Raw genomic sequence first — 26470 nt, forward strand, 5'->3', positions numbered from 1 at the left:
CTGAGGCGTGATAGAGCAGTTCCCGGTCGGGATATCGCGCGAAAGGAAGACCGGGACACGCAACGGAGTCACGCTGTTAACGGCGACCTTTTCTTTCGTCTCGGCGCCTCTAAGGCTATAATCTAAAGCGCAAGTTGCCATGTATTTTCTCGACAACCTCGCGTCTCCCAAGAACGAATCAGAATTATTGTGTCATGGACGGTCCCGGTATACAGTCAAAACTCGCAATAATGAAACCCCGCGAGTACGAAATCCCCGCGGCAACGAAATATTTCCGAATCCCCGTCAAACGTTCATAGAAGCCGATGTTTTACGTGTCTCGCGGCAACGAAATGTTTTTGGATAGCGATCCCGCATTAACGAATTTTTTACCACGGTGCGGGCCTTATTTTACCTTCCCGCCAAAGGTTAACTGTCGAAAATATGCTTGTATACGTGTTATCCACACTCAAAATTTGTGAGCGTCTGCTTTTGCCGCGCTAGCGTGGGTACCGCTATTATTGTTTGCTTATATTGGCGATGGCGTCTGTGTCCGGCAACATGTCTGGCCACACTGCAGCAGGCGATGACAAATGATCATGCTGGAGTGCAGATGGCGCCGTCGGACGAGCCCAACAGGCCGAAGCAACACCAACAGTTGGAATCAAACAAAACGACGAAGAAAAAACTGGCGAAATCGAGATGAAGTTACTGTGGCACCTGAGAAAAGCTTGACGCCGGAAGCGGATTCTCCGTTGACTCGCGGCAACGAAATTCTTGTGAAAACGAAATTTTACCGTTTCCCCGGCGATTTCGTTATTGCGGGTTTCAACTGTATTCACTGATGCACGAAACATACAAAGTGGTTTGTGTTCATTTCTTGTTCTGAGGCTAGCAAAGCCCAACAAGGAGCATCTGCCTACTGATCATCATCAAGAGGATGCTCCTGGATTCAGCTATGCGACACAACAATTTATGAACATTTCGAATTTTCAGTGTTTTCGATCTTAAAATGCACGTATTGAAGGCTACGCTTTTTCTAGCCTTTTGCATCAAAGCAGGTAAAAGCAGCAGCTGCCACTTGCAAAGGCCCAAGTGACATCGATATTGCCAACATGTCTACTGTGGAAACTCGACTTTGTCTTTCGCGCTCTCTAAACTTGTGTACTTCTTGCCTCGTTCCTGAGAAATCCTCATTCGGTAGTTGGATTTAACTAAGGTGTCTAGCCATCCTAAATGAAGGTTACGGGAGCGGCGGCCACGAGCGTGCAGACATCGGAAATAAGAGGACAATGACGGTCATGAGTGCGCTCGTGGTACGCGGCAGCTACTGGCAGCGGGCAGTTGCAGCCCGCGTTCTGATCAGTAAACATGGTTTCTGTCTCTGCCTTTTCCATAAGAGGTTCTCGGGCTAGCCTCAGGCTCGAACCCCTACATTTGGTGCCCAACGGGAAGATCCCCACCCCTGGGCTATGGACATCGAGCCCAACGATAAGGACGCCACTCCAAGATGTGCTCCTCGACAACTAATCGTGCAGGCCTTGAAAGGACATGGCGAGTTTGTCCAACTGGGCGGCCCCTCGCGATTTCAAGTGACGTGGTAGTGACACATCGTACACCAAAGAGGATGCAGCAGTCCCGAAAGAGGTCAGAAAGTCATGGGATGTAGGAGAACGGGGAGACGGGACGGCTCTGAAGGACGACACTGAGTGCACTGGCAAAGGCCCTGAGAACGTGCACGTCTAGCAGTCTACGGTGGCGCTCGATGAGATCTCTCGGAACGAACTTTATGACCTACAAGGCAGCGAAGAGGACACTGGTGAGCGTCGGACCAGCTGGCGGGACATCGCTGAGGTCGGTATGGAGGTGAACGCCATGTGTGGAGACGGCACTGCGGACTGAGAAAAGAGGAAAAAATAGAAAAGAAAGCGGATAAGACACCACGACGAATAGCACATTGCTGTGGATGTGATAGACCAAGAGGACATAGGAGACGACTATTGCGAAGAGAGCGACAGCGCTACAGGCTGAAAAGCAGCAGACGGCGGCGCGGACGGTCACAACGGACATGCGCAGGCAGTCAGGTATTATGACAAGGATGAAGAGCAAGCTCGCGCTTGTGACCTCGAGAAGGACAAGGGTGCCCTTGCAGCTGAAATAAGTTATCTCAAGCAGGATATCTTGCAGCACGCTACCTGCATCAGCTAGCTGGAGTGTGAGTTGGGATGCTTGACTCGTGAATATGACAGGCTCAAGCACACGCACGATGTCTACGAATTCAGGGCAACTACCATCATTGACAAGAAGAACAGCCACATTTCTGACCTGGAAGACGAGGTTCGCACTTGGGAGAAACTGCTCGCAGATGCTCAGCAGTGCCTAAAGGATCAGCAGCTGCAGTCTGCCTAGTTCGAAACGCAGTTGCTGGAGAGGGACACTGAAATGGCAAACATGGGGTGCAGTCATGAATAGGAGCTTCAGGGGCAGCGTGCACTACAGGAGTCTCAGCAGGACGCGCTACGAATGCAAGCAGCTGACCTCTGTGCGCAGATCACCCAGGCCCAGCGGGACAGTGACCGAGGGGGGACTGTTCCCCCATTTTTGGTGCCAAAAATAGGGGAAAATAATTCAGCGTGTCAATTTGACTCCTGCCGGCAAAACATGATTATGCTTGTCGTAAAGACAAATCCATCACAGCTACAAATTTAAAATAAAAAAAACTCGATGCCCCCTTCCTTTCCCTCTCGGGGTTTTAAGAATTTTTCTGTTGCCAGGTTGGCTGGTATGGAATTTTTTGTGACTTCAGAACCAATGGCTACACAAAAGCGTTTGTTCGCAAAGCCCTCCGCAAAAGTAAAGGCGGAGGAAACATGACGCCTGCATATCCGCAATGACACTGCGTGTCAATCCCCTACATCGCCAGCGCCAGAGAAAAAATAAACCATATACAATTGAACCCCTTTATAAGAAGCATGCTCTGGGCAACAATTCTTGTCTTTTATATTGCCACACAAACGTAGTGGGTCGACTACAAGAGCGGCTCTCAATCTGGAGAAAAAAAGATCGCGTGCTTCTTCTCGACTCGAGAGCCAGCCACGACGGATGCATCGTCCTAGAGCTAGCTACTCGGTGGTTTAATAAATCCCCAGTACTTGTGATTCATCGTGACAAACTGGTGGAAGTTGCTGGGTAGTCTCACGAATGCTGCAGACACCCCCAGGAAGCCGTAATACGAGTCCAGTGCCAGTCAATACTCCCGTGCATCGGACCAGCCACTGAATGAGGGGATTGCCTCCAGAAGTCGACGATACTGCTCCCACCACGTGAACAAACATGACCAGCGCGTCGGTGCGAACCTAGGATAGCCGGCTTTCACTCGACATAGCAGTGACAATTGATGGTTGTGTAGTTAATGCGTTAGTGGACACCGGCGCAGACTATTTCATACTGAGTGGAAAACTCACAACGCAGCTGAAGAAAGTAATCACGCTGTGGCATAACTCGCAGATTCGCACAGCTGGTGGCCATGTCATTACTCCACTGTGCACCTGCACAACTAGAGTACAGATTCAAGGTTATACATTCGTAGCAAGCCGCCTTGTTCTACGTGGATGCTCCCGTGACGTCATTCCGGGAGTTGACTTTCTTCAGGAAAATGGAGCTATCATTGATCTGCAAGAGCGCCGTGTCACGTTCTCAGCCCAGTGAGCAATCAACGTGCAGGATGACGGAAGACGTGTCGACGTACTCCGTATTTCTGAACAGAGCGTGACGCTTCCTCCCCGAGCAAGTGTTCTAGTCGACGTAACATGCTGTGGTTTGAGCGATGGCGATGTGGTGGCCGAGACAAATTTAGAACACCTCCTGCAACAAGGCGTCTGTGTAGCCAGAAGTGTAATATACGTTCGTGATGGCCGATCTGAATTGCTCGTTACCAACTTTAGCAACGAGCATCGACACCTTTTCCGTGGCACTTCGATAGCGTTTGCCCACGAAGTAGAAAACGTCACCAACTGTCTCGCGTCAGAACTAGTGTATAACACAGACACGTCAATGAGTAATATCGACATTAATCTTGACCTGTCCACCGATAACCAGACGGCGCTGCGAGCGCTCTTGTTCAAGTTCAGGTCTTGCTTTGCAAGTTGCTCAAAGATCCGCCAGATGTCTGTCACTCAACACAGGATCATCACGTATGAGGATGCACGCCCAATACACCAGCACCCCTACCGCATGTCGGCTAAAGAATGTGAAGCGATAAGTACGCAAGTCCGCAAGATGCTTGTCAATGGCGTTATCGAACTATCCAACAGCCCTTGGTCATTTCCAGTCGTGCTTGTCAAAAAGGACGGGTCGCTACGCTTCTGCGTCGACTACTGAAAGCTAAACAACGTGGCCAAAAAGGATGCGTACCCGCTGCCGTGTATCGACGATTCGCTGGATAGACTTCGTTGTGCCCATTATTTCACTTCTCTCTATCTCAAAAGCGGGTACTGGCAAATCGAGGTAGATCAGCGAGACCGCGAAAAGACAGCCGTCGTGACTCCAGACGGCCTATACCAATTTCGAGTACTTTCTTTCGGCTTGTGTTCAGTGCCGGCAACTTTCCAGCGAGTGATGGACACTGTTTTCACAGGGCTCAAGTGGCAGACTTGTCTTGTCTACCGCCTGCGCAGCGTGCTGGAGGCTATCCGATCGGCGGACCTCACACTAAAGCCACAGAAGTGCCACTTCGGCTATGAAGAACTAAAATTTCTTGGGCATGTAGTTAGCGTCGAAGGAGTCCGGCCCGATCCGGACAAGCTTGCCGCTGTTGCCGAATTACCAGCTCCTGTCGATAAGAAAGCCGTCCGGCGCTTTCTTGGTTTGTGCGCCTACTATCGCCGGTTCATTCACGGCTTTTCACAGATAGCAGAACCTCTGACTCGTCTCACCAAGGACGACACGCCGTTTGTCTGGGAAAACGAGCAACAAGCAGCTTTTGATGAACTGCGACAGCGCATGCAATCAGCGCCCATTCTCGCTCATTTGGACGATGATGCTGACACGGAGGTCCATACTGACGCCAGTAACGTTCGGCTTGGTGCAGTGCTCGTTCAGCGTCAAGAGAACATCGAAAGAGTGATAGCCTACGCCAGCCGCTCTCTATCCCGTGCCGAGGCGAATTATTGCACTACGGAGAAAGAGTGCTTCGCTGTCTTGTGGGCAATCACCAAGTTTCGCCCGTACCTTTATGGTCGTCCCTTCAAGGTAGTGATGGACCATCACGCGCTTTGTTGGTTGGCAAGCCTGCGCGATCCTTCAGGACGGCTAGCACGGTGCAGCTTGCGGCTGCAGGAATTTGACGTCACCGTCGTCCATAAAACCGGCCGTAAGCATGAAGACGCTGACACACTGTCATGCGCACCCCTTCATATCGTCAGTCAGGAAGCAGAGGAAGACGAAGGTTTCCTGGGCTCCTTAGCTCATCAGACTTGAGCAAACGGCAGCGAGATGACGGAAAGATTCGCCCGATCATCGATCATTTAGAGGGCCAGGGCGCAATCATACCACGCAATCATACCACGCTCTTTGACGTCGTTCTGCCTTCGAGGCAGTGTGCTGTACAATAAGAACGCTCGTTCGAACAACTGTGCTTACCTCCTGGTGGTTCCTCGTGACATGCGAGATGACATCCTCTTCGCTTACCATGACGAACCCACATTCGGTCATCTGGGCTACTCACGGACACTTGGCAGAGTGAGCGAAAGGTACTATTGGCCAGAACTTTCGGCAAGCGTCAAGAAGTACGTAAAGAGCTGTCGGGAATGTCAGCGCCGAAAGCAACCGTCTGTTAAGCCAGCTGGTTTGCTTCAGCCCATTGAAGCACCTTGCACGTCGTTCGACTAAGTTGGCATGGACATTCTCGGGCCATTTCCCCTGTCTGCAGACAGCAACAAATGGGTGATTGTTGCGACCGACTATTTGACACGCTACGCTGAGACGCAGGTGATCCCACGAGCCACGGCTTCTGAGGTAGCACAATTTTTCATGCGCCACATCGTGTTACGACACAGTGCTCTTTCCAGTATAATAACGGACAGAGGGACGGCATTCACGGCGCAGCTTATGGACAAAGTTTTCAAACTGAGCAACACCAGACACCGAAAGACAACTGCGTACCACCCGCAAAACAACGGACTTACCGAGCGACTGAATAAGATCATCGCAGACATGATCTCAATGTACATCGACGTACAGCACAAAACATGGGACCGGATCTTACCTTACGTGACCTTCGCGTATAATACCGCCGTGCAAGAGACCACGCGATTCAAGCCATTTCGGCTTCTCTACGGCCGCGAAGTGCAGACCATGCTGGACTATATGCTACCGTGTCAAGATGAAGACGAGTTGGCAACCGACGCCGAAGAATTCGCAAAGCGTGCTGAGGAAGCTCGGTAGCTCGCGCGACTACACATCAGCCAGCAACAGCAGGCAGACGCACGGCGCTATAACACCCGCCACAAAGAAGTGTTTTACAACCCCGGAGACCAAGTTTGGGTATGGACGCCCGTCCGCCACTGTGGCCTTAGTGAAAAGTTACTGAGCCGGTACTTTGGCCCATATAAAGTGTTACGCCGCGTCAGTGACGTGAACTACGAAGTGGTTCCGGACTGAACACCGCAAGCACAGAGCAGGACACGACCGAGGCCGGACGTCGTTCATGTGTTGCGCATGAAACCATTTATTGCGCGTTGTTTGTAACTTTTTCTTTGCCGTACACTGTTCTTTGTGTTATTTACTTATTTTGTGAACTTGCTTCTTCGTTCATTGATTTATCCTATATTGGCAGGCTCTTTAATTTCTACTTTTACTTTATCCGAATTTCCAATTGCTTTTTTTTTTTTCACGTGCCTATGTCGTAACATCGGGGTGGTGCTATGTACTTTTCTTTCCCTCTTTTGGGACTTTTTTTTTTCTTTTCGACAGGGGGGATAATGCCACCCACACATAGTGGGTCGAGTACAAAAGGGGCTCTCAATCTGGAGAAAAAAAAAAAAAAAAATCAAGTGCTTCTTCTCGACTCGAGAGCCAGCCACGACTGATGCATCGTCCTAGAGCTAGCTACTCGGTGGTTTAATAAACCCCCCGTACTTGTGATTCATCGTGACAATATGAGATGTCTCTTATAAAGCAAGGTATCACATATGCATTTTCTTACCAACCTGTATTTTACTGAAGGCACTCTGGTGTCTCTTATACCAGTCTGTATTTTACATTAGTGCATCTTATAAATGGTTTTGACTGTACTGAAAAAATCAGTACAGTCAAAAATGACTGTACTGAAAAATCGAATTTTTTGAGGTCAGTGTCCCCCACAAACCATCCACCACATCGGCAGTTTCATCTTTCGGCCCAAAGATTGTGCACCTGCTGAAAAATATCCGGCCGTCATGTAGCAAATCCCGTGTGCTAACTGCCCCGCTTCCTACGTTGAGTAAACAATGAACTCATGAAAGAATGCAGCAGCACAAGAACAACCTCTGTTAATTGAACAGCCTATGGAGTGCAGTAACAGAACACTACGAGTGGTGGACAACGCGTTTATTCTAAATAAAGAAAGGAACTCTTGCCGGTGACTCCTCTTCGAATCCTGGCACATTCAGCAGACAGCAGCGAACATCAACCGCTACACAGGGACATTGCCCTTCATCTACTGCCAGAGCTTACAACGAGTTACGGCAAGCAACCATGTATAAGCGCTACACATCTCGGGCTTTCTTACCCCTGAGGAAGAAACCAGACCTGATTGGAAACGTCAGGTTTTCCTAATTTGTTTTGGTTGCAATTTTCTCATTCCTTCAGTTCCTATCCCAACCAGGCAGACTTCCGCCAAATGTTCACTTCAGAGGCAAGCTAGATAATGATGTTTTTTGTGTGGCTGAAAGATGCCCCAAATACGCTCATTTTTCTTATTCTGTAGAAATTCTAAATATATATATATATATATATATATATATAGATCTCATTTGTGTTAAAACACGGAAAAACGAGCCCTTAGGTATACACTTCTTTCCCTTATTTCATTGAACGAGGGTCTCGTACTGGCAGACTTGGTGTGTTTAGGTTGTATACGAGGGACTATTAATCAGCTGCCCGCTCATAATAAAGTTCACGTGCTACGTGACGCCAAACATGCGCATAAAAGAGTGTTCTCACACTCGTCGCTTGGCTTATAGATGGCGCTGACTGTCACTCCTACTTCTAAATTCACATATAAACCCAAAAAAGTGGATGGAGGGAAGGCCGCTGTGGTAGCTCAGTGGTTAGAGCATCGAACGCGTTATTCGAAGGTTGTAGGTTCGATTCCTGCTCACGCCTGGTTATTTTTTCATCCACTTTTCTTTCTTCTTATTTACATTCCATTGGTTCTAATAACTTCCCCTGTACATTCCTTGGCATTACTGTCTGTTAGATCTCATTAATAATGTGTTAAAACACGGAAAAACGAGCCCTTAGGTATACACTTCTTTCCCATATATATATATATAATCACAGTTATGTCACTACGGTGTCACTACAGCGAAGCAGTCAATGTGATAGCGATAAATTGGGATCTTAATAGAAGTAAGGCTAGCAGCTCGCTCCTTCATGAACCGATCTGGTGTAACACTGTGTTGGAGTAAAGGAAAAGTGGCCACTGCAGGAAGTGAAGCAACTTTCATGCTGTTTCTCGCTTCAATACAAACTGAGCTCTGAGAGCACAGTATGTACAAAGTTATAAGCTGTCTGCTGATCTTCGTCAAGATAGGGCACATTCAAGCATGCTCAGCCTATCGAAGTACTTAGTTCCTGCCAGAGCTACGCAGGCCCCCTTCTGGGATTCCCAATGGGCCTTTTGTGCTGTGAAAGAAGGCCTGTGTGCATTTCCTCTTTACATGAGTTCGTAATCGTCAGATGCCTTTGTGCGCTTTCACTCGCATGTAGAACATGCGACATGCGGGGCGATGTTGTCGCCAGTGAATTTGAATGTTATATGGAACCCCGTAGACTACACCAATGTTGATGGCAAAAATGTGCCTGGAGGGTCATATGATTGTAATCATACCAAACGAACACATACAACGGCTAAAGTATCAAAGGGCACCCACATTTTAAAATGAATGCAATTTTCAATACTGCACAGTGACAATACCATTTAGTACTTAAATTTAAGCTAAAGCGCTGATACCACATGCTAGATGACTAAAAGGAGGGCACGTACATTGCACCCATGATAGAGAGCCTTTAAATTGTGTAGTCTTGAGTCTAAGGGCACACATTATCATGATAACTTTCATATGGATTCATTTGGTGCTCACTAGCAGTGATCTTGACTGTAGCTCCTGGATAAGCTCTGGAACCTACATTTCCAGTACGAATTTGGTCCCAAAATGGTAGTTTCAGGGATGGAACAGCTGCGTCATTGTGAGCCAAACTGGTTTACTTGCGCCGAACCACCCCTGTTGCGTCGAAAGTCCCTTATCACCGCCATACTGTGCCACGGCACCTGATTTTCAGCCACAAGGTGCCCCATGCCTGAAAACGTGACTGAAATGTCGTGCTTTCAGTTACATAGAAACAGTTTGATATGCGGTTTCGTCAAGACTGTGATAAATCGAGCAGTAGCTGTTAGCTTGGATTGTAAGGTCTCGATCGCTAGCGCACACGCAATCTCGGCAAGCATCAGCACGAATGGCTCGTGAACCCTTCAACGTACTGCGCTTTAAATGCAAAGAAACAGCATCTCACCAGTGTGAGGCTCAGGGGGAAAGGCTGAAGACAAACGGGAACTGTAATTCTATATTTAATGAAGGATAGACTGAAAACCCTGCGGTGAAATAGGGCAACGCTTTCACAAGCACATCAAAGTGTTGCATTACGCAAGCAACGTGTGCAGTCTTAGGCAGGCTCTGCTAGCATCTGCTACTGGGCGCTGCCTAGCAAGGCGAGGAAGAACAGCAGGCGAAGTGGCTGCGGGTGCTGCCATCTTTCAGAAGACAGGGGAGATGGGCACTGCAGGATGGGTAACACCTCACATCCCACCCCTCCTTTACGACCAAGTCCCGTGGTCGTGATGTTCAATGCTGAAGAAAGTCTTGGAAAAAGTCTTAGTCACATTGGCGTAGTTAAGAACTGTGTGAAACGGCTTGTATCAGCTTGAACGTACGTCTGTTGAAGATGTGCTGGCAAGCTCAGAGGTAGATCGACGAACCGCAAATGTCGGTTCGCAATATTCAACCTAGTTTTCTTGGCGCCAGCGGTCTGAGGATTGGCAACCTTCTTGAAAGGCTGACCGTCTTCGCTTTCTGGGGTTGAGTCGCTGTCCTCATCCTTCTGGGGTTTAGCCAGCGTCGCTTTCGGTGAGGCCAAAGGCAGAGGGGCAGCACTTCTTGATGTCAGCGCCATCTTCTTCGTCGGCTCAGGCTTATCTGAACTGATTGTGCTTGAAGACTTGTCTCGCTTGGCTGCAGCTTTCTTGGCTGGCGCAGCATTGTAGGCACCCGTGCCGTCTTTGCAATATCTTGCTTCTTGTCAAGAGGCGGTTTCGACAAGTCGTTCCCAGAAGAATTGGAAAAGCTGTCCTGTTGCATCGATTGTTCGCGTTTCATGGCAACTGCTTTGTGCACAGACTTCTTACTCGGTGGTGCTACGGCTTCAGATTCTGGGTTATCGAATGCGCCGGTCTGCTTGCCAGGAGCTCTTGATTGGTCAGCTCCCTGTTGCAATGTAGCAGCTGGTGGCGCCTTTCCTTCGGTGCTTTGTCTTAGAAAGAATTGGATTCCAAAACAGGGTCCTTGTTGTGCTGCGCTGGTGCTCTGGGCTTAGGCTTTTGATGCGAGACAGGTGTTTTGGTGTTTATCTTGGCGTTGATGTTATGTTTTGGTGTTGCTGAGTTGATCAACTTTGCTGGCTTGGCCTCTTTGGCGACATGTTCACTGAGTGGTGCTTTACGAAAGATGAATGATGTGTCATCTGTTGAGCTGCTTTAACAGTGGTGTGGCTCCACTGTCTTGTCTTTGACATTATTTTACTCCTGTAGCGTTTCACGGCACGCCAGTAATTGCCATGGCGGTTGGTTGGTACAGTGAAACCTCGTTAAACCGTAGTTGGCCGGAGCTCGGAAAAAGTACGTATTAAATGGTAGTACTGCTTAACCGAAATAGTGTCAGGTCGCTCACTTACCTGTCAAAAAAAAGAAACCTTTAGGGAGTGCGATGAAAGAACAAAAAACTTGCAGTAATTTATTAACTTCACGTGACAAAGTCTGTAATCTTCATTCGACGACGCGTAGGCCTAGCAGCAACGACAGTGGCCTCAAACTCACTTATGCTGTGAGCCAGCTTTTCCGCCAGCCCCATCTTCTCGGCAAATACCCGCATGACGCTGACGCAATGCACAGCTTCGGCCACTGTCGGACCTGGATCACCCGTGTTGTCGCTTTCCATGTCGTCCTCATCACTATCATTTGGCGACACTTCGACAACCGAGGCAACAATGGCTTCGTCGGACATGTCCGGAGATGTCTGCACATCGCTGTCTGCGTGTCTGAAGTCTGGGAAGTGAATGCCTTCCGTAACGCCCTGCTGCTCCAGCACTTCAGCTAGCAGAGTTTTGCAAGCTTCGTCTACGATGTCCGAAGTCTGGTCGATGGTGTCACTGGCGTCATCTGCGTCGCCCGCACACACTCTGTAGCCAGAACGCTTGAAGCAATTTTGAACTGTGATTGCTTCAACCTGCCGCCACGAGTATTCGAGCAGGTGAATCGTGCCAATCAGGTCGATGGAGAATAATTTGCCACATTCAATGGCGAGAAGAAATCTGCGCAGCAGATTCTTCTTGTAGAGCTGTTTTACAGCTCGAATGATGCCTTGGTCCAAGGGCTGGGCAATCGCTGTTGTGTTTGGTGCGAGCTTTAAGTGTCAAGCTGTGGCAGTGGTTAGTCCGTGCTCGTCATGTGTATGCTAATTTTGTGTGTGCTTTCTGCTTAAGGTGTGCGTTGCAAGTTTCAGCCTGCTTGCCGTGACCTTGCAATTTGTTGCTGTCGCTGAAATAATGCACAATAAATGCTCAATTACCTTTGTAAAGGCACGTTTCACTTTTGTGTTATACTGATTCCTATATAGGGAGTCAGCCACGTTTTTTTTATTTATTTTACCCTCAAGGCCCTAGAGCATCACAGAAAAGAGCGGTAAATGGAAAATTGTACAAAAATTGGGTATTAATATAATACAACAAGAAAATTATACAGTAGTACAATAAAACAACCGATGATAATAGCAGTACATACAGTGTAGTTAAGAAATGCTTAGCTAGTACTAACATAAACAAACAAGGTAACACGACATTATTCCTGCGTATGGAATGTTAGCTAATTTGTTATTATTATTCAACAGTACAGAAATAAAAAAAAAAACATGTTATTTTTTCCGAGTTAAATAGCCTGGCGATAAAGTTTATCATTGATGGCGACTATGTCATTGGAAAGGTGGTCCCATTGCCGAGATGTTCTGGCGAATAAAAAATGACTAAAGGTGTTAGTATTTCCTGTTTGAATTCTGACTTTGAAGCGATGGTCGATGCAGTACGATAAGTAATGCGGCTGTGAAATGAAGTCATGTTTAAGAGATGAATGATCGTATAACTTACGAAACAAAGTTAAGTGAGCTATTTTTCTTCGAGATGCTAATTATGGAAGACATAGATTAGCTTTCATTGAAAATACGGTTATAGTTAAAAAAATAATCGAACTGAATTATTTTGAACGAGCTCTAGAGAAAAGATGAAGTTTTCATTGTGGGGGCCCCACACTTCTGCAGTTTAGGCTAATTTGGGGTGCACTAATTACTGATAAAGTAGTAATTTTAAGGATGATAAGGCATTTGAAAAGTTATGGCATAAGTAATGAAGCGTGCTGTTAGATTTACTGATTATATACTCTATTTGAACAGACCAGGTTAGATTTGAAGTTATGTGAATGCCCAAATGCTAGTATGAATTCACAAGATCTAAGGGGGTATTATTCAATTGGTAGAATGAAAGAGTGGTAGAATTTTTATGAACACGTAAAATTTTACATTTCTTGAGGTGTGAGGGCTTAGATCTGGGTGCACGTTTAAAAACCCCACGTGGTTGAAACTTGCGGAGCCTCCATTGTGGTGTCCATTGTAATCATATTTTCGGTTAAACCCCAGAAATTAACATTGTCATGAAGTTATGCCACAAACATAACAGTAAATGCACATGACATGGTGGCACGAAGACACATGCAGGAAAAATTCACACTTTTATGCGGCTTCACTGGTGCAGCATGAAATAATGATTGCCAAACCTCAGGGTGAACAAAATTTATTTTAATAATGTAGAAAAATTAGTTGTTTTTTTTAACTGCCATAATATTCAAGCATTCTTGTGTCATTTGCATTGTAAGAATGAACCTGTGAAGCACTTTTATTTTGCATAAAAGATTGAATTTACTATGAGTAAAATGTACCAACAAGCCAAAATTACTCTCGTGGACAGTTTTTTCTGTCAGTACTCTTTTGACATTGCGGTTACATCAAAAATCATAAGTTGGCAAAAACATTGGAACTCACTCGAACTTACTCAAGAAATATATTTTGCCCTGAGAGTTCACTCGGGCTCAGATTCAACGAAATTTTCGTCAACTAGACTAACTCAGATTCGGCCTCACTAAACTTTTGTTCGATCGGACTAATTCAGGCTTAAACTCGCCGACATTGCTCAGCCGGACTCATTAAAAGTCACTGCTTGACCTTAGTGTGAGTGAGACTGAGTGAGTCGAATCTACTAATGATACCGCGAGCGAAGTACTAGTACTAGCTTTTCTGATTATAGTGTAAATGCTCTTCAACTCTGTTATCCCACATAATCGGTGCTTTATGACACGACTTTTTTTCTTGTACCTTGAAGTATGAGTTATGAGGGGCTGCAATTCATTTAGGACTGTTTTATTAAATATGAGACTCTCAGGAGAAATTTCTGTCTTGAACATCCATCCAGGGTCCAGAAAAAGTGATTGGGGGAGGTCATGGCACCCCCTTCCCAATTTCCGCCTTTGACCAATGAATGTTGAAGGGGCACATGGACGCTAAAGCTTGGAGGTTTGTGTTTATAGAGTTCAGTGTAAACATATGGTGACATAAGGCTGTTAGTAATGCTGATAGGTGAGCAGATAGAAGCATAGGTCGGCAATAAAAAGTGGAGCTCGCTTAGACACACTCAAGAAATATATTTTCTGCTTAGGGCTCACTCAGGCTCAGATTCACCAATGTTTTCTTTAGCTAGATTCACCGGGGCTCAGACTCTCATAAATATTACTCACCAGGACTCACTCAAAATCGAACTTGCGGCTAGATCTTAGTCTGAGTTAGTCTGAGTGAGTCAACTCATGAGTGAATTTGCCAGCCTATGTCAAAAACTGAAGTTTGGTATCTCTTTCACATGCCAAACTGCAGTTTCGTAGCAGTTTCCATAAATTTCATTTGTTGTGCTTTTTACAATTGCAGACTGGTCGACGTGTAGAGCGAGTGGAGCGCCTGGAGGATTTCATGGATGTGGTGACCACATATCACTGCAGATTTTGTAGCTTCTCCTGTGCCTGGCGCTCTGGACTTATGTCCCACATCAGGAGTTGCCATGTGGCCCCATCATCAAGTGGCAGCCTCGAGCCTGTTGAACGACCTGTTAGCAGCAAGTCTACAGTAAAGCAAGCATCTAAACCTACCAGAGCAGGAAACAATCCTGTAGCTTTTGCCTTAACTACAGCAGGTGAGAACCTACCATTGTTTCAGGTTGACAAAAAGTTTAACTAGTTGGTAGGCATTCGTCATGTAAAAAACAACGAAAAAATGAACAGGAAATACTAAAATGCTGACCATCTACTGAAAAGTTACACTGTCGGGAAAAAGTGGATAGATGCGAAAATTCGCTATGCATGTTCAAGAATGCCAGTGCCACCCTTCAATAGGTGACATGCGTGTGCCAACACTATAGAGACGACTTATGTTAATACGAAGTTCAGGCAACTGCAAAAAAATTCGAATTAAATGCACTTTCAATTAAGGAAAATACACAATAAACTGCACTTTTATTGCTTCAACCCTGTCACTGTCGTAAAAAATAGTCTGTCATCTTCTCTTGCTGAACCTGGCTGCGGCTAGCAAGTTTTCCCAGCCCTACACATGTCGAGGTGCCTCTTCAGCATTATCTTCGTCAACAAAACATAGAGACCATTGCGCAAGAAGAAGACTTGCGGTGAAATCGGTAGCCCTCGGTGGCAGTTTGTTTTTGACGTTGAGGTTATCCACTAGCCAAACCCTCTGCACAATCTTGCTGTCCGTTATTGAACCGCATGTACAGTTAAACCTGGATATAACAAAATCGACAAATTCCCGAAAAAATTGGTTATAAAGAGGATTTGTTATGTACAGTTCCGATACAAAAATTCCGAAAATCAATGCACAAATTAAACAAAAAAAAAACTAAAAGCAAAGCTAACCCAAAACACTTATTTAGCAGTAAAAGGCGGCATTAATATTATGATAGCTATTATATGGGTACTCCTGGCAGGTTTTTGCTATCGCTGCCATGTTCCATATCTAGTCCAAATTGATAAGTTGCACCCGTGAATCATAACTTCCATGCGGCTAAAAGCACACAATCGCTGCTGAAGCAAAGATCAAATAAGCCGGCCCATCTCTATCACCTGGAGGGCACATACGATAACATCCCCCTGCGTGTTAGAACTGCCGTTGAATGCTCAAACAGAAAGAAAACCACCCGTCTTGAATGGGCATGAACACTCCATCTCCTCCCCCACGTTTTTTCATGCTCGAGTAACAAGGATGAATTTTTATTTTAAGGATGCAGTTGCAACAGCTGGTGCGCATGCTATCTCGGCAAGCATTAGTGCGCTTTTTGGGCGAAGAGACTGTTTAAGAAGCACTTCTCCATGGAGCGGCCATTTTGGCTTACAACAGCGTTCTATGGAAATTCCGCGATATTGGATCTAAAAGAGTTGGCTGCCAGCCTTACTTCATATTGCTATATGTGTGCATATTGATACTCTAGGGGCGATGCACGTGTGTGCCTGACGAGGAAGACGAAGGGTTGTCTCCGCTCGATCGCTGGTGAACTGGTCTCGCCACGGTTTTAAATACATCTAATCTCCAGCCCCGTCGATACGGGGCTGGAGATTAGATGTATTTACCACCGGCCCTTTTTTTCCGTAAAATATTTGGTGGAAATGAAACGTTCCCCGTCTTCACCACGAAGCTTCACAGTGGCCACACCGTTCAGTCTCCATCTGTAGCTCCAGCCACTACATACCTGACGATGGCCTACCCCCGTGATCCTGGTACATTCTCTGCACAACCTGGGCTTGATGTTGACTACGGGCTCCGTATGTATGAGCATGTTAGCCAGACACACCGATGGACCCTACCACGATGCTCGCCAACGTAATATTTTACTTGAACGGCACCCCACGTGTCTGGTACGATGCCCATGAGACCGAGCTCACCAGCTTGGATACCTTCAAAGAGCGACTACGCGACATCTTTGGAGACCCGTTTGGCCGCCAAATGGAAGCGGGAAAGAATTTGCCACTCGTGTGCAGTCCTCAACTGAGTCGTATGTCTCGTACATACAGGGCGTGCTCGCGTTGTGCCGAAAAGTGGACGAGCAAATGACAGAGAGTGACAAGGTGGGCCACATACTCAAGGGCATCGCGGACGACGCCTTCAACTTGCTCGTGTACCCAACGTCATGACCGTAGATATGACTATCAAGGATACCGCCGCTTCGAAATGGCCAAAGGCCGCGGTGTTCTGTCCCAATTTACGCGGCTACCAAACACGGCTGTTACATCAACCTGCACCGATCTTGGTGCCGCACCACCCATGCAGGACAGCGTGACATGTATAGTTCAACGGGAGCTTGAGGTAGCGCTGCAGCAATTGCGACTGATCCAAATTCTCCGTTGACGCTCCCCACTAATACGAACTTGATTGAGGTGTATGTGGACGGTACAGTCGAACCCGGGTATATCTAACTTGCCAAAAAGCGTTTATTAGTTCGATATATGGCATAATTCGATATAGGCCCGGTATACTAGGTTTTCACACAAAGGCACATAACAAACTAGAAGAAAAGTACTTTATTAATATGATGGCTTACTTGCGTGCCCTACTGTGGAACAAAGTAGTCCCAGATTTTTTTGTGTCAACGATTTCGCTGCCTGCGACAGCACGCACGCCTCCACAATGTCCAACGAGTCGGAGCTGCTGAGGCCGCAACCTTCCACATTCAAGCAATAGCGCCGGACCAACGCAAGTGCACTAATCACTTCTGAGGATGTAGGCAATGGGCCGTCGTCGATTTTCATATTGCTGTCGCTTTGGCTCGTAGTCGGCACGATGTCTGCAATGTAATCCTCATCCTGTAATTGGCCCATGATGGGGACATCATCGTCCGCACTGACGAGCTCGTCGAATGTTGATCCGTCGATAACACCCGGGAACTCTGCCAGCTTGTTCCAAACTTCGGCCGAAACACCTGCGCTGTCTTCAGTGCTGTCAGAATTTGGGGTGTCATCACCAGGCATGCGGAAGCCGGCATGCCTAAAGCAGTTTTGTATCGTCTCCTTCTTGACATCTACCCATGGTCTACTTAACATAGAAATAGCTCCGAGCAAGTTGATCTTAAGCTCCCTGCCGACACGAAGGTTCTGCAGCAGCCTCTCCACCAGGCGCTTCCGATAGCCGGCTTTCATTGCGCATATAACGCCTTAATCCAGTGGTTGCAGTACAGACGTAGTGTTCGGGGGCAAAAAACGCAGCTCGATGTTGCTGAAGGTTGTACTGCAGTGGTGCGATGAACAATTGTCCACGAGCAGGCACACCTTGCGATTTTCGCCTACGAAATCATCATTCCACGACGATAGCCATCTGCTGAAAAGCTCCCCGGTCATCCACGCTTTTGAGTTTGCTCGGTAGGTAACTGGAAGCGACAGCGCATTTTGAAAACACCACGGTGCCGTGCTTTTCCCGATAACCAGAGGTCGAAGCTTTTTCGATCCGTCTAAATTAGCTGCCAAAAGTACGGACACACGAGCTTTGTTTGCCTTGCCGCCGCTTGTCTTGTCGCCACGACACGCAAGTGTCTTGTTTGGCAACATTTGCAAAAATAGAGCGGTTTCATCAGCATTGAAGATATCTTGGGCTCTATATCTTGCTGCGATATCTCACCAGTTTTCCTCGAGCCATTTTTCTACGCTGTCCAGGTTCGCCGCTCTGCTTTCACCTGTAGCAGCTTTGCCAACGATGTCGTGCCGTTCTTTGAACCGCTGAAGCCAGCCTGAACCGCCTTGTAAATCATTCCTGCCAAGTAGAAAAGCAAGGTCCTTGGCTTTCTGATCGATCATAGGGCCGGACACCGGGATGTTTCACGACCGAACGTCCACAAACCACTTGTAAACGGCCGCATCAACATCTTCATACACAGAAGCGCGTACACGTCGGGTGCCACGGGCACCTGGCTTTTTGTCCGACTTGGTCCTGATGTCTGCCTTGTTCTTCAGGATAGTACTGAAGGTGCTCCTTGGAATTTTGTACGTGGTGGCGACGTCGGACTTCTTTTTACCGCACCTAACCCGATTGATGATTTCGAGTTTCGCGGCGAACGGCAAATTTCGCCTCTTTGCGTAAGCCATGATGACAGCACGCCAATACAGTTCACAGAGCACCAACAGGCAACATCACAGACCACGCTGAATCAGCAGCAGCAGGCACACAAGCATGAAGAAAGAAAAAATGGCGCTCACTTCTACCGCCTCCGCGCCTCAGAGAAAGCACGACGGCCTCTAATTGGCTGTAAGCGCTGCGAGCGGGCCAGGATCATTTCTTGGAGGGGGGTGTTCGCCCGCGCACAAGCGGGTCTAACCAACTTTTTCTAGGGTGGCGCCGGCAGGTTTACCCGCCACCGCGAGGGAAAGCCAACTTGCTTTGGCACTTTTGAGGCACATGGAGTTCGATATATCAGTTGTCGTTGCTATTTTCGTTCGATAAAACAGCAACTTTTGCAATATATTCTCAATGTAAACTTACCGTGTTTAGGAATTGCTCGATATATGGGATAATTTGATATAAACGGGTTCGATATAGTCGGGCTCGACTGTATTTGTTTGACGGCGGCATTTGTTGATACCGGAGCTCAAGTGTTCATAATGAGTGCTCACCTGTGCCGCCTACTCAAAAAAGTCCTCACACCTGCAGCGACTAAAGCCCTCCGTGTAGCTGATGGTGGAAATGTGGCCATCACTGGAATGTGTACCGCTCGTGTTAGCATTGCCGGCCGCCATGTCCCCGTTTTATTTACGGTGCTTGAAAATTGCCCTCACAACCTAATCTTTGGCATGGACTTCCTATCGACGCATGCTGCCCTGATTGATTGTGCCGCCAGTACTCTCTGCCTAGGACTTGCTCTTCTCCAGGATTCTCATCCTGAACTCCCGAACAGCCTGTGCACCACTGACTTCTTCCGGATACCACGTAAAGCCCTCACATTCGTTGAATTGGCAACACCCCATCCCGTGCTCGACGATGATTATATCGTGACGCCGATTCCTGATGTTCTCCTGGCGCTTGACATTACTGTCCCACACTCCGTCGTAACCGTGGCCTCTAACCGAACATATTTACCTGTTATCAATTTCAGTTTCATAAAACAAGTGCTGCCCCAAGGAATTTCGGTCGCCACGCTAAATCCCTTAATTGATGACCACGTCACCTGTTTTACGGCAGACGTATGTCCCGAGCCCCCACATTACTCGCAGGATGCCACGTGCCTCGATGCGACCTTACGCTTCATGATCGCCCCGAACCTCAAACCTGAGAAATCAGCCGCGCTGTGCCGCCTTCTGGCTTCATACCGCGACATATTAGACATTGACAGCCGTCCACTCGGCCAGACTTCACTCGTCAAGCACCGCATTAACACAAGAAAGAAAAAAATGGCGCTCACTTCTACCGCCTCCGCGCCTCGGAGAAAGCACGACGGCCTCTAATTGGCTGTAAGCGCTGCGAGTGGGCCAGGATCATTCTCATCCCATTCATCGGTGACCATACTGTGTGTCTGCCACCGAGCGTAAAGTAATTCAACAAGAAGTCACCAAGATGCTAGCCAACGGAGTTATTGAACCCTCTTCGAGCCCTTGGGTGTCCCCTGTTGTGCTCGTTAAAAAGAAAGATGGCATGTGGTGCTTCTGCGTGGATTACGGCCATCTGAATAGAATCACAAAAAAAGGACGTTTACCCTTTACCTCGCATCGATGCCACTCTCGATTGTCTCTATGGCGCCCGATACTTTTCTTCAGTAGACCTACGTTCCGGCTACTGTCAGATTGCTGTCGACGAAAAAGGCCAAGAGAAGACGTCGTTTGTAACTCCAGACTGCCTATATCAGTTCAAGGTTATCACAAGCGTTCAAGTGGTCAACATGCCTGTGATACCTGGACGATGTCGTTGATGTCGTTGTATATTCACCTACATTTGAGACACACCTTCAGCGTTTGTCAGTGGTTCTCGACATCTTCCGCACTGCTGGCCTTCAACTAAACTTGTCGAAGTGTCACTTCGGCCGCCAGCAGATTACAGTGTTGGGCCACCTCGTCGACGCATCAGGTGTGCCGCCTGACCTGGAGAAAATTCGTGCCATCACGACCTTTCTTTTGCCCCAGTCTGTCAAGGACGCCTGGAGCTTTGTGTTCCTATTTTAGAAGGTTCATGGAAGGTTTTGCAACAATCACTCGACCACTCACTGATCTTCTGAAGAAAGACGTTAGTTTTACGTGGGGTTCTGCTCAAGCTGTTGCTTTTTCTCACCTTATCACCCTCCTCACGACTCCACCTATATTGGCCCACTTTGACCCGTCCACTCTGACAGAAGTCCGAACCCATGCGAGTGGTCACGGGATTGAAGCCGTCGTAGCCCAATGCCAGTGGGGACATGACCGAGTTGTCGCCTACGCTAGCCGCCTCCTCACAGCTGCTGAGCGCAACTATTCCATTACAGAGCATGAATGTCTTCTCTTGTTTGGGCAGTCTCAAAGTTCCGCCCATATTTATATGGTACAAATTTCTCTGTGATAACTGATCATCATGCGCCATGTTGGCTTACGTCACTGAAGGATCCTATTGGCCTGCTCGGGCTCTGCGACTGCAAGAGTATACCGACACAGTGATGTACAAGTCTGGACGTCTACATCAGGACGCAGACTGCCTGTCCCGCTGCCCGGTTGCTGAGTCGAGCACTATGCCTGACGCCGACACTGAGCCTTGCGTCTTTTCTCTTTCGCAAACGACATGCATCGGTGACGAGCAGCGCCATGATGCATCCTTGCATGCTATCATTGAACGCCTCGAATCACCATCTTCCAATCAGTTACATCGCTCATTCGTGCTCTAAGATGGTGTATTATACCGCCAAAGTTTTGAGCCGGATGGACCGGCCCTGCTGCTTGTCATTCCAAAACACCTTCGCTCAGAAGTTCTACATAAACTTCATGACCTTCCGACTGCTGGTCCCCTTGGTGTGTCGCGCACTTACAACTGAATACGCTGACGCTTCTTTTGGCCAGGGCTTGCGCACTCAGTCAGAAGATACGTTGCGGCTTGTGAGAAATGTCAGTGCCGCAAAACACCATCGACACTTCCCGCCGGACGCCTTCAACCACTTGACATTCCGTCAGAATCGTTCTTGTCCCCTTGTCTTCCTCGGGCAACAAGTGGATAGCCGTGGCCACCGACTACGCCACGCGTTATGCCATCACACGAGCTCTTCCAACAAGCTGTGCCACAGATGTCGCCGACTTCCTCCTCAAGGACGTGATTTTGCAATTCGGAGCCCCAAGGCAGCTGCTTACAGACTGTGGCCGCACCTTTTTGTCAAAGGTCTGGTCTCTGACCCGTGAAGTTGGCTTGTCAGAAAAACTGCTTACGCGCTACACAGGTCCATACCAAGTCCTTAGTGTGGTTACTCCTGTAACATATGAAATTGGTCCTGCCACCCCGTCGCCTTCATGTGCCCAACAGAGTACTGATATTGTACACGTTGTGCACTTGAAGCCCTACCACTCTCCTAGTGACGTTGACATTTAGATGTGCCGAAACGGCGCTTGTTTGTGCGCCGGGGGTTATGCTACATGCTTGCATATTGATATTCTAGGGGGCGACGCATGTGTGTGCCTGACGAGGAAGACTAAGGGTTGTCTCCGCTCGATCGCTGGTGAACCGGTCACGCCATTACCGCTGGTTTTAAATACATCTAATCCCCAGCCTCGTCGATACGGCGTCTCTTCTTTTTGGTAACAATATAACATAACAATTCGTTGGTACCGCCACAGCAGGGATTCGATCCCGCGACCTGCGGGCGACTGCATTTTCGATGGAGGCGAAAATGCTGTAGGTTCGTGTGCTCAAATTTGGGTGCACGTTAATAAACACCAGGTGGTCAAAATTTCCGGAGTCCTCCACTACGGCGTCTATCATAATCATATGGTCATTTTGGGACGTTAAACCCCACAAATCAATCAGCAGCAGGGGCACCGAAATACCCGTTGCTTTACAAGGTTATAAAAGCACTTCTTTCTCTGCCCCATGGTAATGCTGACTTAGAATGAGGTTTCAGCGAAAATAAGCACATTCTGAATGGCCAAAGCTCGCTCAGCGTTGCCAGCATTAATGGAATGTGCCATGTTAGAAGCATTCTTCAGCGCTATGATGGTGATGCAACCTAAGTGCCTTTTAACACAGGCCTTCCGAGATGTGTAAGGTAATCTCGCGCCACATTTACACAAGGGGTTAGTTCTGGAAAAACACATGCAAGCGGCAAGCAACAGAAAAGCCTGCCTCTGAGCAGCCTTCTCAAGAAGCTGAAAAGAAAGCGTTGGAGGACCAAGTGGCAGCCCCCCATTGCTTACTAGTGCCGAGGAAGTAATCAGTTTGGACGTAATGTAAAAAGACATCAACAAGTTGCAAGTGGCCATGTGCTTCTAACAAAAGGGAACGAAAGACTTGTTCAGGTACTCAAGAAGCTCGATGAACACACAGAAAGGATGGCTAAAAAGGCCAAGCGCTGATATTGTGTAGTTGATGACTGCTTTACTAATGTTCTGTGAAATTCTAGTCATATAAAACAATTTTCTTATTTGTGATCAGTATAGTTATACTTCCCAGGTGGAAGTATTGGTGAGCAATAAGGTTAGTGCTAGTCTTCTTATAAGCCAACCAGAGGCTACCTCTAGACAAGAGGAATTTGTAGTAGAAATAAAAATATTATTTGGAGCTTCTGATACATCTTTCCTTTTGCCTTTGTTTGCTTGGACCTTGTGGAGAAAAGTATGCATCCCCATTCTTAGCAGAGCTAATAATATTAAGCATTTATATAAACCTTCACTGTACCTTCAATAGCGTGAGGACTTGATGGGACACAAAAGGGATAAATGCACAACAGAGCGCTGTACTTTCAACTATAAATTTTATTTACTTTTTCTTTTAACAGGTTTTGTGAAACCCTTGGTGCTAGTTCATGCACTAGGCCTCGCTTGTTTCCCCAAAATAAATTGGTCACACATTATTTTCCTGGCAATAAGCACGTCCTTCATGCCTGCTGTACATTAGGAGATGCACACTCCTACATCTTCAACACCTCTTCTCTTGCCACGTATGATGATAGCACAGACAGTACTAGAAAGATGGCTCGGGTCATCAGGTGCTGTAGTCAAGGAGGCTCTTTTTAGTTTGAACTCCATTTTATTTTAAGAAATTCTTGGCCTCCCTAATTCTACCAAGTTTTTTTTTTTTTACTAGGAATGATTCGTATTAGGCATTTTTTATTTGCCTGATTGATTTTTTATCTTTTTATTTGGGCAGTCTTGGCTCAGGTGCATTTCTTGAAGCACATTAGAACATTGTTATAATGAACACTGATATGGCAAAATATTGGTTATAGCTAACTACCGTAAAATGCCAATGAAGTGCCCTCCTCCCTTTTTTGGGAGATCTGAAATAAGCGCCAATGACCAGTCTGAGAGAGAGCAAGTGCCCCCCTCCCAAATCTGGTCGGATGATCCTATTAAGACCATCGAGACCAGGGACTGCTTCGAACAAATACGGTTTATTAGAAGAAGTGAAGTAGCGCGCGCTCGCTCCAGGCAGCAGTCCCCGCAGGGGCGCCTGCGCAAGTAGGCGTTTGGTGTGTAGCGACACCACGGACCCGAGCTAGCGGGGGAGTTTTGACTCCCTCCCACGCCTAGCCGTGCGTGGCTTTGTTGTGTCCGGGGAAAAGGGGATCCGGGGGGTTGAGCCGACGCCGGCTGATTGGACTTTTAAGGCCCCCCAGCGGAGGCAACACACCCCTTTGGGCCCGGCTTCACGTAGACGGCACCCCTGGGCTGACTCACCCAGGGGAAATCGGCAGTTGCCTTTTCCTATCTTTCTCTCCCTACATCTTCGCCTTTCTTACTTTTTTAGCTTTCCTGTCTACTTCTCTCTTCTGCTTACTTCCAATTTTCTCGGCGGCAAGGGTTAACCCTGTGCAAATAGCCTACCTTGGCCTAGGCGTATTGGGTTATAGCAGAGTTGTACGGCTGACGTCTGCAAGCTTTCAGCATCAGCAAACTTGCAGCGTCCCCTCGTTGGGCTCCGTGGTGGGTGGCCGCCAACGCTGCTGAACAACATAAAATTAGCACGCACAAAGCATTCCCCTTACTTAGTGATTGTGCCTCCTCAAAGCGGGTACGCACCGAAGATATCAATTTTTTCATCCGGCCAAGGCAAATCTTTCCTCATTTCCACGTTATACACTGCGAGAAAACTAACAAGCAAGCCAGAACTGTATCCCCCTTTGTAGTGGCTAGGTGCTTAACCGAAACACTCGGTGCCGGGTACAAGGTTACCAAAATGGCCAGCGGAGATCTACTCCTTGAGATACGTGACAAAGACCAATTCGATAAACTGAACACCCTCACAACGTTTGGAGACACACCCATCAGTATTACGCCACACAGGTCCATGAACTCATCTCGCGGGGTCGTATCGGACTCAGATTTGCTTGACCTGTCCGAAGCTGAACTTCTGGAAGGATGGAAGAGCCAGAACGTGACAAACGTACAGCGTATTAAGATAAGAAGAGATCAAAAGGAAATACCAACCAAACACTTAGTACTGACTTTTGCTTCGAGTGATCTGCCGGAAACCATTCAGACTGGGTACACAAAGACATCCGTGAGGCCATATATTCCCAACCCCCCCCCCCCCCGTTGCTTCCAATGTCAGAGATAAGGCCACGGCTCGCAAAGCTGTCGTGGCCGGAAAATTTGTGCTCTGTGTGGAGTCAAGGGCCATGCGTCCGATTACTGCGAAGCACCTGCACACTGTGTGAACTGTGGCGGTAATCATGCTGCGTACTCACGTTCCTGTTCTTTCTAGAAAAAAGAAAAAGAGATCATCACTTTAAAGATAAAAGAAAACATTACATTTAAAGAAGCAAGAAAAAGAGTCTCGCCATTTTATGGCCCCACATATGCTGATGCGGCGCGCCAGGGGGCAGTGTCGCACCAGGTCTCGCCACTCCTTCGGCCTGCGCAGAGCAAGCCATTGGCTGTGGCGCCTGCCCCCAAGGCGGCAGTAGTTGAGTCTACTCCGCCTACTATTGAACAGAGACCAGAGACTCCAGGGTCCTCGGGTCTCAAGGCCTCACCTCGCCAGGCAAGGCCCAAGCTTCGAAAAACCAGCTCGCATGAGCGGGCATCCAGTGCCTCCGAGGAGGCAATGGATACGGCGGCACCCCTGGTGCCAAAAGAGCGGCGCAGCTCTCTGGAGCGCGCCAAGAGAACTAAAAAGCTCATAACAGGGCCTGATAATAGCCCTGTTATTTGAGCTCGACCTTTCAGCTTAAACAAGTCACTCCCTTAACGTACACACAGCACTACTTTACTTCCAATATGGAAACACAAATTATTCATTGGAACGTCAGAGGCCTGCTTAAAAACCTCGACGACGTCCAAGAGCTTTTATACAAACAGTCACCTCAAGTGCTGTGTGCACAGGAAACACACCTAAAATCCTCCAATACAAATTTTTTACGTGCTTACGTCATATACCGAAAGGACCGAGATGATGCTGTGGCGTCATTCGGTGGCGTAGCCATTATTTTTAACCAAGGAGTAGCGTGTACACATTGACCACTCCAGACATCCCTTGAGGCAGTGGCTGTTCGAGCGGTACTTTTAAACAAACTCGTCACCATCTGCTCTTTGTATGTACCTCCTCACCAACGTCTTGAAAGACGTCAATTCCAGTCTTTAATAGACGAACTGCCTGAACCTTATTTGCTTCTTGGAGACCTAAATGCACATAGTGGACTGTAGGGCGATTCTCGCTGTGAT

The 26470-nt window shown here is 47.6% G+C and overlaps 1 protein-coding gene across 3 annotated transcripts in view; it reads left to right on the forward strand.

Moving 5' to 3' along the window:
• Positions 1–26470, forward strand: part of LOC119177304 (uncharacterized) — a 206879-nt gene that overhangs the window by 49244 nt on the left and 131165 nt on the right. For all 3 annotated transcript variants that reach the window (XM_037428763.2, XM_075878365.1, XM_037428764.2), the window contains one exon: positions 14532–14793. In XM_037428763.2, the coding sequence (XP_037284660.2) occupies positions 14532–14793 (262 nt within the window). The remainder of the gene's footprint in view (positions 1–14531; positions 14794–26470) is intronic.

Source organism: Rhipicephalus microplus, chromosome X (assembly GCF_043290135.1).
Source record: "Rhipicephalus microplus isolate Deutch F79 chromosome X, USDA_Rmic, whole genome shotgun sequence".
NCBI classification, from domain to species: domain Eukaryota; kingdom Metazoa; phylum Arthropoda; class Arachnida; order Ixodida; family Ixodidae; genus Rhipicephalus; species Rhipicephalus microplus.